A 12,693-nucleotide genomic window follows, 5' to 3' on the forward strand; every position below is an offset into this window, starting at 1 on the left:
CACCTGGCTATTTCTGTTGAACACTGAAAAAACTCTTTATGAGCCCTTGCAAGGTTGGTCCGCCATTCTACCATCTTTCAAGGTTCCTAACAACACTTTTCCTCAAATATATCTGCTGCTGGCCTGCCATACCGCCTTCACTTCTTTGAACAATTTTGCTCCTACATAATGCTTTAAACATCCTTTCTCAAAGTTTATTTTGCCATACAGTAGGCCTCCATTTCATCCACAAATCATAAAATATAACTTCCTATGTGTTTTTCTAGATCACCCCATAAGCATTAGAAATTCTCTACATTAACCAACATAAACAAAATAACCTCTGTTTCAATCTGCCTGTCGAGTCTTAATAAACATTCTCATTCCCCCAGATCTCCTTCTTGATATGCCCTAAATATTCATTAGCATCAGACAAGAACACAGCTGATACCAATAAATCAGAGCCAAATTCACAAAGCTCCTTTGTAATATCTCACAAAACCTGTCCCTTATCAATCTAAAATTCAACCTAAAAATGTATTGTCATTGTACTTCAAAACAGCATCATAAAAAACAGGTTTCCTAGGCTTTCAATAAATCTAATATTTAGGAGAACATATATTGTATCCGTCCCGGCAACTTGGGCACACCTTTGAGTACCTTCCCAATCATTCCTACAGGAATTAATTCCTCTGACCATACCTGCAGTCCCTCTCGAACTCCTTGGACTCATCGGTGCAGTAGAAGAACTTTCCCTTGAAGAGCTGGACAGCCACTACGGCAAAGATGAACATGAAGAGCATGTAGACTATGAGGATGTTCAGGACGTTCTTGAGGGAGTTCACCACACAGTCAAACACAGCCTGCAAGAAGAGCATTCATTAAAACCTGACTAGAAAGGTACAGGGCGAGACAGCCCCAAAGGCGATCCAATAAAATAGAATGAATATCGCACAGCAAAGAACAGGATGAGACCTGTCTGAGTGGAACTGCAAGAAGAGCATATATTGAAACCTGAACGGCAAAGTACAGGGCGAGACATGCCTCAGACAGCTTCACATGAGACTCAATGAGAACCCAGCCTACCTCAGACAGCCTGAAAAGAGGCTCATGAGACCCACAAAGCCAGGCCTAACACTTCCTTTTAGTAGCTTCAGTAAAACAAAAAGGTTCAATGCACTATAGCATGAAGATACGGTATTTTTGGGAAACCTGTGTTCCCTATACTTTCAATTGTAGAAGAAGTGAATACAAAAATGTCCGAAATGTAGTTCCTTTGTTTCTATTGTTAAAAAAACGTTGTTTTCATTTCCTTCCTTCTGTAGTGAGCCTGTTACCCTAGTATGTTCACCCCCTCTATTTATTTGTATTAGTATTTATTGAAAACAGGTTCTCAATTCTAAGACAAATGATTCACAAAGTAGGCAACAACAGAAAACAATGGTAGTCCTAGGTACAGTGCCTTTACCTAAGAGCATTGTGTGACTGAGTGGTGTATAACAGGTGCTGAAAGGGTAAAGGTGAGAACATTTACTAGGGACGTATACTGGAAGACACAATAATGTTTAACTTTAGCAGCCTGAGGCCAGTCTTTACACATCCAAATATAAGAATGCAAGAGAGGTGGTTTGGGTAGTTAGTTTGGATAGGAGGGTGGAAGAGTTTCGGGGGCTCCTTCCATTGCTAGCAATGGGCATCTGCGCCTCGTTTTGAAATGTCCCACAGAAGAGATGCTTTGATGGCTGGATGGAGAGCATTTCAGTGGGGTGGGGAAAGTAGGGAAAAGGAGAGAAAGAGGGAGGAGGCATACGTGTTGCGGGGGACTGATAGATTGTGAAGATACGAGGAGTGGAGTTCAAGAAGGAGGATGCGGCTAGATGTAATCAGTTAGGTAGTGGGGGTAAGACCATGTATTGATTGATAGACGTGTGGCAGGAATTTATAGAGAGTAATTTTGCATGGCGAGGCATCTAGCATGGTAACGGTAGGTAGAGGTGGAGGAGGAGGATATGCATAGGTTGAAAAAGAAAAGGTTACTCACCGTAGTGAGTACTATACTAAGTCCCCTTCGCTTCTATTCTATATGGGTGTGCCCCCATTAGGGACGGGACCGGCGCAATCTGGCACCCCTGGATGACTCCTAAGGATAGAAGATGCTCTTCCTCATCACAGTACCTTAGGTGCGTTGGCAGGCAAAGTGGTGGAGTTTCTTGGGCTCATTCGATAAGACCTCTCAAGGATGGGTGCCCTTTGGAAAAGGAGTCGCTGGGATGTTGATGGCGAGAAGAAGGAGGGAACCAAGCAGTGTCAGAAAGGCAGCACTTTCGATCTTTGCGGTGGTCTCCGTAAGCGGGTTGTTACTCCAGAGATGGATGGCCCACAAAGGTATTTCTGGCTGTGAACCTCAACAGGGCCTGACTGAAGAAGATAAGGCCCTAGGTGGCCTGGGGAGTTTTTACGTAGTGACGGGTGCAGTGGCAGAAGTAGGTGTCAGGGTTTGGGATTTTGCGGTTTACCAACTTTGGGTTCTTCAGTGCTGCAGCCGCCACACATCTCAGGATGGCTTCTGGTGACCTGGATCCGAGCACTAGTCTGCGTACCCTCACCAAGTCTGGACATTCAGGATGTCTTAGTCGAATTTTGGTGGCGTGAAAACCCACCGTTGAACACTCCATTGCAGGCAGCGACCCTGGATCTTCTCTGGCGTGGACAAGTGGACAGATGTCCTGGCAGGGATGCCCCTTGGATGATTCTTCATCTTCAATGATTTGGAACTTTCACAAGCAGCACTATGCCAGGGTATGCCCTCTTTTGGGCAATACTCAGAAACCTGTCTTTCAGTAGTCAAGATCACTCCTCCGAACATTGGGTGACATAGACAAACTTATTGGCTTCAAGAGGTTCAGGTACTCCTCTTCTGGACTCACGAAGATCCCTTCTCCGGACAGCATGCACACAGGACTGGCTTCCAGGACACTTCGGGTGAAGAGCAGCAGTTGCATGATGATCCCTCATAGCTCAGGAAGAGGTGGCCTATCCAGGTCCTCTCTGGTTCAGTTCTTGAGTCATAGCAGCTATTGCTTGAAGATTTGCAGATGCAGACTTCTTCCTCCAGCTGGACTCCAGGGTGCAAGCTTAAGAGGACCTCAGCTTCAGGTTTCTTGTTACAGCTTCTGATCAGGAGATGAGTGTGAGGCTCCCTGTTATACTAAACATTTCACATTCACTCAGACTGAGCCATGTTCAGCCAGCCAGTCCCACACAAGTGCATTCATACTGGCAGCACCCAATTAGGCTAAAAGGCATTCAGGCTATTCACCAGAAACTAGACACCCACAACACAGAATGCATATTGACTACTCACTCCATTCAGGTAGGCTCCACCCCAAAGGTGTACGCACAACAAGCAGCCCATGGGAAGGCTCCAGCCAGTCGGACAGGAGGCAGCCTCACAGCCATATATGGTCCTTTCACCCAACAACCATTCAAGGGAAGGGCACAGAGCCAGGGCTTCTCAGGACTTTGAGAAACAAGGGGGTAAGGCAAAGGAAACCAAGAGGCCACCAGTGGCCATCTTGCCTTTGTGTAGGAATCCAATGATTCCTATAGCAGGGCCTGGGTATACCAAAAAATGGAGGACATGTGCCCAAATCATGCACTAGGGGTACAGGCTACTGTTCACCAAGAACAAAATGATGAGCTGCACTGCCAGTGGTCCAACTGGACTCCTGTGCAGAAAATAAGCAGAACACAAAGTTTAAGGAGGTAGAGGACAAGGATAAGGAGGCCTTGTCCCTCCAATGCATTTCCAGCATCACAACAGGCAACAATGGGAATACCAGACTGATCCTCTCTGCTCGGGAGGTACCTCTTCCATGCACCCTTCAACAACAGGTTCGTCCTGGAGCTCTTGTTTCAGTCAGCTTCTGGGGAGCATGGGGTGGTCTGTCCAGAGGTTTTATTACAAAGTACAGTCAGTAGCCTCATTTGTCAAGCTGCAATGCCCAAGCGTCGGAGGTTATCTCCCGCCATTGGGGCAAATGCTTGCCAATTCGGTCCACAACCTGTGAAACATGTGGGTAGAACGCAAAGCAACTTTGTGGGCTGTTCTGCCGTTGCCACTGTCTGCTGGCCCCTCGAAGCCCTCCTGTCCCTTCTGGGATGCAGGAAACACCTTTGCTCTTGCCTGGGTTGAGGGAACTATGCCTTTCCGCCTCTAGAGGAAAAGCTAAAGGATGGCTCGGGCGGTTGCTGCACACCCAGGCCTAGCGACTTAGCCGCTGTCTTGGAGTCATTGCACTTCTCAAATGACTCATTCCGGAAAAGTGCTCACCATCAAAGGCGATGTCAAGCAGCTTTGCCTGGACGTTTGTTGAAAACCCCAAACTTAATCTTGCCTCTGTAACACTGTGGCTGACTCCATGGCCCAGGCCACCTCCTTTCCATCGTTCACTAAGTGCAGGAACAAGTCCCGCATTTCACCAGCAGGGATATTCTGCCGCCATTTCTATAATTCTCCACAGACCCGGCGAATATTTGGCGAATGCACATGACCCATTTACAGCCTTCAGGGCCATGCTGTTTGAACAGAAGACCTTTTTCGCAAGGGCATCATACTTCTTCGACACCCTATCAGTCAGCAGATTTGATGTGGATGTTGAAGATATGATATGATTTGGCATTTATAACACGCCTATACACACGTTTTTCAAGGTGCGACGAGGCAAGTGAGGGGGAACGGAGGGAAGACAGAGACAACGATCTTACTAAGCAAGATGAAAGGGAGAGCATGCAAGTGCAGGGCAGTGTTAGGGAGAATTCTCATGTATGGATAATTTCCCTCACCTAGGGAGTCCCTCAGCAGCTTTGCTGGATTTCTGGGGTTTATTTTTTCCACCTGGCAAGAATGTGAGCCTTTTTTCCACTCTTACATGTGTTTTGCCATGTGTATTTCTACTTTTTGTGTGATCTTGGGCTCTGGAGCCACACCACTCCATGAGCCCCACTTTGTGTGTGTTACACAGCACCTTCAGTGCAGTGACACAGGGTTGTCTTTGAGACTTCCACTGACTCAATTTTTCTGGGGCTGACTACTGTCCCCCAGAAACAGGTAAAGTTGCCATTAACTTTATATAGTCACTCTAAACTACAGACCCAGTACACCCCATCTTACATTGAGTATTGGAAAGGGTTAATTCCTACCCCTTTTTGTCTGTACCTCTCTGAGCTTTGTTTTGTTCTCTTAACATTAAGACTTGGCTGGTGGCAGTGGTGTCTACCCTAACTTTTCTACCGCGATTATACAATATAAACGTGGTACTGTTTTAGGTTATTATATTAGCCTCGAACATAAACCCGCTTCACCAAATACTTTTTATTTTGGCTCTGGTCGGGTTTAGTTGCCATTTCTTTTTGTTAAAGGCCTTCTTGTGTTTTACTTTTTGCGCCAAACCAGGTTTGCCTTCTTTGTTCGCCGACCTTTGGCGGGCTTCTGTCTAGAAGCCCTCCTTTGGCGTCTGGGTGTCTAGGTGGGCTGAATGTGAGGGAAGGGTTTAGTCACCCCCTGCACAAAGTTGCACTTTGTGTCGATTGGCTGAGGTGGTTGTCTGGGCCGGACAACCCCCCTGCTGAGTGATTGACAGCCAGGCTGTGTGAATGGGGGATTTTGGCATCAAAGGCAGGACACTTGGGCTGGAAGCCAGAGTCGCTACTGGAACTGCAAAGAACCGAAGAGAAGCGGAGAAGAAGACGGCTGCTGCAACTACCGAGTCCCGGTGAAGCCCTACTGCAGTCCTGAGCTATCTACCCTTCAACGACAAGAGAAGATCCAGTCCGAAGTCTTCTTCCCTTGAGCCTGGTGGGATCAACCAGCTCATCTTCCACAGCCAGAGGATCCTCTTAGTGGTCGAAATCGCTGCACACTGCTGTAGTGGTCCAGATAGCCATCTGAAGAACCTCTCCTGTTTTAAATGAGCACACCTTTTATTCACCGTTGTTTCGCTGCTACTGGCTTCATCCCTCGGTAGTGCAGATCGCTCCAGATATCCTCCTTCTTGTCTCCCCGACTGAAGCTCCAGGAACCGTGAGTCTGCAGGAACTACCTTCGACAACTGCAGGGGCACCAGCTTTCTTCAATGAATAAGGTACTGTGTCCAACTTCGAGGAGTTGGGGTGAACCCTTCTTCCTCACCAAAGGCTTGTCCTTTTCTTCCTTCCCTCTTATGTTGCCTCCCTTTCGTGACGATATCTAAGTACTCCTGGCAATCTCGAATCGTGAACTATACTAACCGTGTGATCCTTGGCAACAGTGCCTCTGTTACACTTGATACTGGCGCAGGCATATTGACTTTTATCTACTGGTTAGAAGGTGTCCTCTGATTCTATCTGCCTTGACAAAAGTATTGCCTATGAATTTTATCCCCAACTTTCTTGTGTGAATTCAGGTGCTAAGTGTGTTTGACTACGGTTACATTTCTTCCCGCGGGTAGGCTTATCTTTAGTAAGACCGAACTGTCATTACTGTCAAAAAGTGATTGCATATGTACTCCCGGTAACGTCTTTGTTTTACAACACTGGTCTGTCAAATCCCAATGTACCTACTTTGAATTTATCTACATAAGGGGAATTGGTTGTGTGTAGTGTATTTGAAGTGTGGTTTTATTTTAATAGAAGTGAAGTGTTTTGTGAACAGATGGTTTAAAAATAAATGTACTTATATTTTTTAACCAGAAACCTTGAGTCAGTGTTTGCTTGAGTCACAGTAATTGTAGTCCTTCATGTAATCACTACTACTGCTCATTTGCTCTTGACATAAGTCTGGCTGCTCAGCCATTGCTATCACTCTTTCTGTGTAGTACAGGCTTGTACCAAAGGTGAAATTCTATTACCACTTGCAGTCTTAATTTTGTGTAGTGGTCCCTTAGGGCACTGCCCAGAATTCTGCCTAACAGGGAGGGAAGACGGGGAAAAGTGTGGGGGGAAAAGGGAAGGGGGCAGTGCAGTACATAGGATAACAGTAAAATAAATAAAATAATAAATAAAAAGTGCTGCCAGCTGGTGGCAAGTGCAACGGTAAGTGCAGACATCAGGTGTCAAGTGCTGGTAGGGGGCTGTAGGGATACAGAAGAGCCCCAGAGTGCAAGGGTTTCCAGGGGGGCGGTGCAGGTGTGCAACTGGCTGGGAGAGGACCTGGGCCCAAGATCAGAGGGTAGCCATGTAATCAGTGCAGTTTCAGTTTCAGCCAGGCGATCAGCAGGGGAGAGGAGGAGAGAAAGCAGAAGCAAAGAGGAAGGTCTTGAGGTGCTTCCAGAACTGGAGATGGTAATGGCCTTGTGTTGTCCATGGATGCTTGAACGACCAACCCCTCAGGAGTTGGGTGCATAGAAAGAATGGTGGATTCCGCCCCACCTTGTTTGCCTATAGTTTTTTGTAAGGTCACAATGAACTGGAGGAGCATAACACAGTCTTTGCCAAAGAGTGAAAATGGGGTCAGCAATGGCTGCAGTGCCCTTTCCAGCGGCGGTCACCTATCCAAAATGTCAGTTAATCCATGAGTTGACAGTGGTTTTGCTGTGGCATACATACCCAAAGAATCCATCACTCTATCAACGGGCCTCAGGTATTGGGAGGCGGCATGCCCATATGGGTGTGCCTGCTGGGTATCTTGGTCTGGGGAGGAGTCTAGGCCGCTAGCATCTTGCCAGCGTGTCCCCTCTGCAAGAGCAAGCAAGCTGGCCTGAGATTCAAAAAAGGCACTCCACCCAAATCCTACTACCCTGGGCTCAAGTCCCAAAGGCACTGCATCCCCTTAATCGTCAAATATTGACTGCATCGTCCCAAAGAAGGACGACCTTGACTCAGGGGCAAACGACTGATCGTCTCCCGGTACCAGCGTCAATGCCAGCATCGAAGGCTTCAACACCCACAGCGGTTTCGGAGGCATGGCCTGATTCTGGACCGTCAGCACCGAGCCCGAAGGGTTCACACCCGACAGCATCAGGCCCAATCCAGCCTCCCTGGTGCCAGAAACACTGAGCATACTTGGAGCCGAGTGGGCCTGCTGGGTCGGGGGAGCACCCGTGAGCATTTGCTCCTTAAAGGCCTACCACTTGGTGTTCAATGCACTCATATCTTGGTGGGACTTTCCTTGCTCATCCGAGGAGTCCAAATCGTGTTGGAGTCGGTGACAGCGCTTCTTCTTGTGGGACAAGGAGGGCGATAAGTGGCTCGACAAGTGCAACCTCTTCTTAGCCTTCTTTTGGTGCCTGTCCTCCGGGGTAGGACCTTCTGCCTCGTGCTCCAATGACCTGGCGGTCGAACGGCCCATGACTATCATGGAGGGCACCCCAGGGCAGGTTGTCCACCGCCCCTCTGGGGAAACACAGGAAATGGGAGAAAAGCCTTGCAAAATGATAAGGCTTGTGAGGTGGGCTGCTGGACCGCGGGTACCAAAGGCTTGGCAGTCGCCTTTGCCTGCTGGACTTTTTGATGGGCGTTGTCAGCCTTAGCTGGAAATCAGTTCTGTCCATCAAAGGGCATATCAAGCAGCCTCGACTGGACGTCGGACACAAACATTAGCAATAAATAACATCTGACACTGTGCTAGTGGCCATGAACTTGCCCACGCAGTCTGCCATGTCTAGGCCAGTTTGCAGCATCTGCCGTACCGGCTCCTTGTCATCCGAGAGCAGGGACAGAAACCAATCCCTCATCTCGCCCTACAGCATATACTCTGCCGCAATGGCTGCAGCCAACCAGAGGCCAAAGGAGGACTTCGCCATGGCACAAGAGGCATTCACGGCTTGCAGTACTAGACTTCATGAAACAAACATCTTCTTGCCCCACGCATACAGCCTTTTCCTTTCACTGTCCGGTGGCTGGGATGGAAAAGTAGAGGTCTTCAAGCTTGCTGTTGCGGCCTGTACCATCAGCCTCTCAGGTGATAAGTGGGCAGAGAGGGAAGCTCGGTCCGCTGGTGCAGGATGATGTTTCCTCACCAGAGGCCTGTCTACTGTGCCAAATGAGGCAGGATTCTCCTACACTTTCGACACTGGGGCCTTCAATGCCACGTTGGAGGGCAGGCCTGTCTTTTTCAGTGGGGCATCGTCTCGAATGTCGCAGAGTTCATATTGAACACTGAACCTGGACGGCATCAGGAGACCCAGTGTATCGGTCACCTTTGCCATTAGGCGCTGAAAAGCAGCCTGAGGTTTACCTGGTGTTGGTGCTGACAGACTGTCCAACTTGAGGAAGTGCCCAGACCGCTGCCTCCTTGCAGATCAGCTGCAGGTCCAGCCTGTCGCTACTCCTGTAGAACTCCGGGAAGTCCCTCTCTTCCCTAGAATCCATGAGTTCAAACCCAAATGGGATCTGGTTGCCTTTCTCGTCATAAATGTAAATGTCAGTGAAGTGGGACGTATACACATGGAATCGCAGCGTCCACAGTGCCGTTCGGCACCGACAACGTCGAAAGGTGTGAAAAACCAGAGGGTGTTTCACAACCTATTCCCTGGGCAACAGTACTCAGGTGGCCAGCGAAAGGCTGTTGCTTTTGGATCCCAAGCCTGGGGGTGGACAAGCGAGGGAGGATCACCTGGGTAGGGGGTCCTCGGGCAGTGGGGGAGAGGCACCCAATAGTGAGACGCAACAAATCTAACCCCTATCTCTCCGTATTTCATGGGAAACTACAACTCCCATAATTTCTTCCCACATTCTCTTAACAACAGATGGCGCTGAGGAAGATGAGGAAGGAGGTCAGAAAGATGACCTCCCCTGACTTGCATGGACCCTGTCACTGTAATGAAGCCAGGCAGAGTCAAGCACGTAACTCTACCAATGTACACCTTACACTTATTAACACTCCCTGTGAAGATAAAAGGCAGCAGACACAAGCACACTTTGAGCGAGGCTAGGTATGAGAAGGAACAGCTCTTCCGAGACTGATGCGCACCAGGCTGTGGAAGTTGGAAGGCCAGCGGGCTGATCGGCAGTTGGGAGGATCAAGAGAAAGCCAGGCAAGATTTCTGTGCTTTTGAGAAGCAGTGAGTGTTCAAAGAGCAAAGCCGAGTGAGCGGAAGAAAGAAACCTTCAAGTTGCCAGAAAGTGGTCCACGACCCTCCAGGGTGAACGGCAGATTTGGGGAGGAGCAGAGGAGGCGTTGGTAAAGTCCTTGAGCTGCAGGAAAAAGATGCAGAAATCCCATTAGCACGACCGGTGAGGTATCGAAGGGAACAAAAGTCTGGTTGATGATGAAAAGTATCTTTATTTTGAAAGTTGAAGGTTGCACGTGTGCTGACAAAATGAAAATGAAGAGGACAATTGTTGAAGGGAAAGGCTACAAAGTAAGAGGTCTATGCAAATTCCTTTCAGTTTCAAAAGTCTTCGACAGTGAAAAGGATCCCTTAGATAAAACGTGGGGAAGGAGACCCCCCACGAAAGAGAGACAGGCTAGAGCCTGGCAGAGGCAAACCTATGTAGAACTTTGAGAGAAATTGAGAAAGTAAATGTGAGCTGAATTTTGATGGCAAGGCGGGCGAAACCTAAAGGAAGTGATTATACTACCAGAAGGCGGAAGCCTATGCATTTATTGTTGAAGTGTACGAGTAAAGCAAAGTGTGCGGAACTGATAGAAGTGTGCCATCCACCTTTCCTTTATTTTTATGAGACTCTATAGACCCCGAGAGGTTGAACCTGGGGAAGGGAGTTGACACTGAAGCCATTCTAACATTTCTTTTTGAGCTAAGCTCGTGCTGGGGCGACCGCCCTAACATTCTCTGGCACGGTCGATAGTTCGGTCGTCAGAGGCTGAAACCGAGGGTCATAGCCCCGAGAAAGAACATCAGCGGAAGAAGAAACGGTCCCACTCAAGGAGCCATTCTTCCTCATCCCTTAAGAAGATGAGGTGTCACCCCCATAGTTGGGACTCTGATTTGACGACGGAAAGAGGTAAGCCGTCAGTGGGGCCTACCTCTCGCCAGGAGTGGGAGGATTTCAAAACCACCATGCTCAAACTGTTCAAGAAGCATGCCGCTATAGGCACGGGTAATCCCCCATGCAACAGGCCTCAGAAGCAAGAGCGGCACTCAGTATTTCCAACCCCTCACATGCCCAGGTGCTGATGCCATTGGTGTGGATGAATCCGACATCGAAGGAGGCGTCAAGGCCATCGATGCCGGATCCGTCTTGCGCTTTCAAGGTGCCAGTGCTTCCATGTCACAATCTCGGTCGACACCTACGGCCACGCTGTCCGCAATGACACTCGTCGATAAATCCTTCACCCTGTTCTCCCGATCCAATTTCTTCGGCACTATGTCGAGCATTTTCGACGCCGATGACACAGGAGTTCAAGAGAGGTTGTTAAGATGGATTTCTAAACTCTGACCTGGTGGGCAGAAGTTTAGGAGGCCACCTTCGGTTTAGCGAAACAGAGGAACCTTCTGGACAAGCCAGATCAATCTAAGTAGCTTGGCAGGCGGTCTAGACTAAGTTTCAGGAGGGGTGAGAGTGATCGGAAGCCCACAATGAGCACACACAGCAACAAACCACAAATTACTCTTAGACAAGTGTATATGAAAAATAGCTATACATTTATTGTCAGCCACACCAAATAGACACATGTAACTTTAGCAATGAGAAAAACAAATATCACACACTCCTTAATCTATACATTATATATACATTTCCTAGTGCGATTTAGTCATAATCTACAACCACAACCTGCAAAGAAAGGGTTAAGTTTAGTACACAAATAGCAATAGGTAATCTTTCAGAGTTAGTTCCCTAACTTTCAAGTCCAACCCTAAGAAGAAGGGAGCCTTGTGCTCAACAGTACAGTTGTGCGTAAAAACGCACGATTGCGCAGAAGAACAAAAGAGCAGCTGTAGCAAGTCAGGAAGGGGCTTGAGGGGCAATGCAGAATAAGTTCCCACTATTCAAGTAGGCCCTGCCCTTGGTGGAAAATCAGTATTCAAGTGGTGAGAATAGCTAGGGAACGCAAGCTAACCCAGCCAAGTTCGAGTACCTTTAAGGCATACTCGTGCATAAAAACGATCGGCTGTGCCAGGGGGCCACCAGTAAGTAATGCAAATACTCACTGACCCTCATCCTAGAGGAGGTCTTCTCTCACTGGGCTACCCCAACGGTGGACCTGTTTTCCACGGAATCCAAATGGAAGTGCAGACAGCTTTGCTGGAGGGAATTCCCAGCAAATGGTGCGCTAAGGGACGCCTTTCTGGTGGACTGGACCTTCCCTCTCCACTATGCCTTCCTCCCGATTCCCATAATTCCTTGGGTTCTCAGGTGGCTAATCCTGATCGCACCCGACTGGGCCTCAGACCTTCAGAATCTGGCCATTTGCAACGGCGGCCGGATCTACAAACCCAGAGTCCCTCAACATACATGCATGGCTCTTGAGAGTATTATGTATGGTGACTGAATCCTCTACAGACCATCTACAAGATCCTTGTATGTATGCAGGTGGAGAAGATTTGAGGCATGGTACAGGGATTGTGAGATTGATCCAATCTGTTGCCCCACTACTACAGTGATGGAGTTCCTTTTGTCACTGGCCTCACCAGGCCTTCAGGTCACCGCAGTCAAAGGATATTTCGCGGCTTTGTCTGTGTTTAAGGGGATTCTGGATCAAGGTTCATATTTTACGGTCCTGGTGATGGCACAATTCTGAAGGGCCTTGTAAATAAGTTTTCGACAACTCCC

General features: G+C 48.3%; 1 protein-coding gene across 18 annotated transcripts in view; it reads right to left on the minus strand.

Annotated features, from left to right (window-relative positions):
- CACNA1A (calcium voltage-gated channel subunit alpha1 A) overlaps positions 1-12,693 on the minus strand; it is a 2,932,691-nt gene that overhangs the window by 984,805 nt on the left and 1,935,193 nt on the right. For all 18 annotated transcript variants that reach the window (XM_069604327.1, XM_069604317.1, XM_069604315.1 and 15 more), the window contains one exon: positions 682-842. In XM_069604327.1, coding sequence (XP_069460428.1) covers positions 682-842 — 161 coding nt within the window. The remainder of the gene's footprint in view (positions 1-681; positions 843-12,693) is intronic.

This window comes from Ambystoma mexicanum, chromosome 3q (genome assembly GCF_040938575.1).
Source record: "Ambystoma mexicanum isolate Mex_15411 chromosome 3q, UKY_AmexF1_1, whole genome shotgun sequence".
NCBI classification, from domain to species: domain Eukaryota; kingdom Metazoa; phylum Chordata; class Amphibia; order Caudata; family Ambystomatidae; genus Ambystoma; species Ambystoma mexicanum.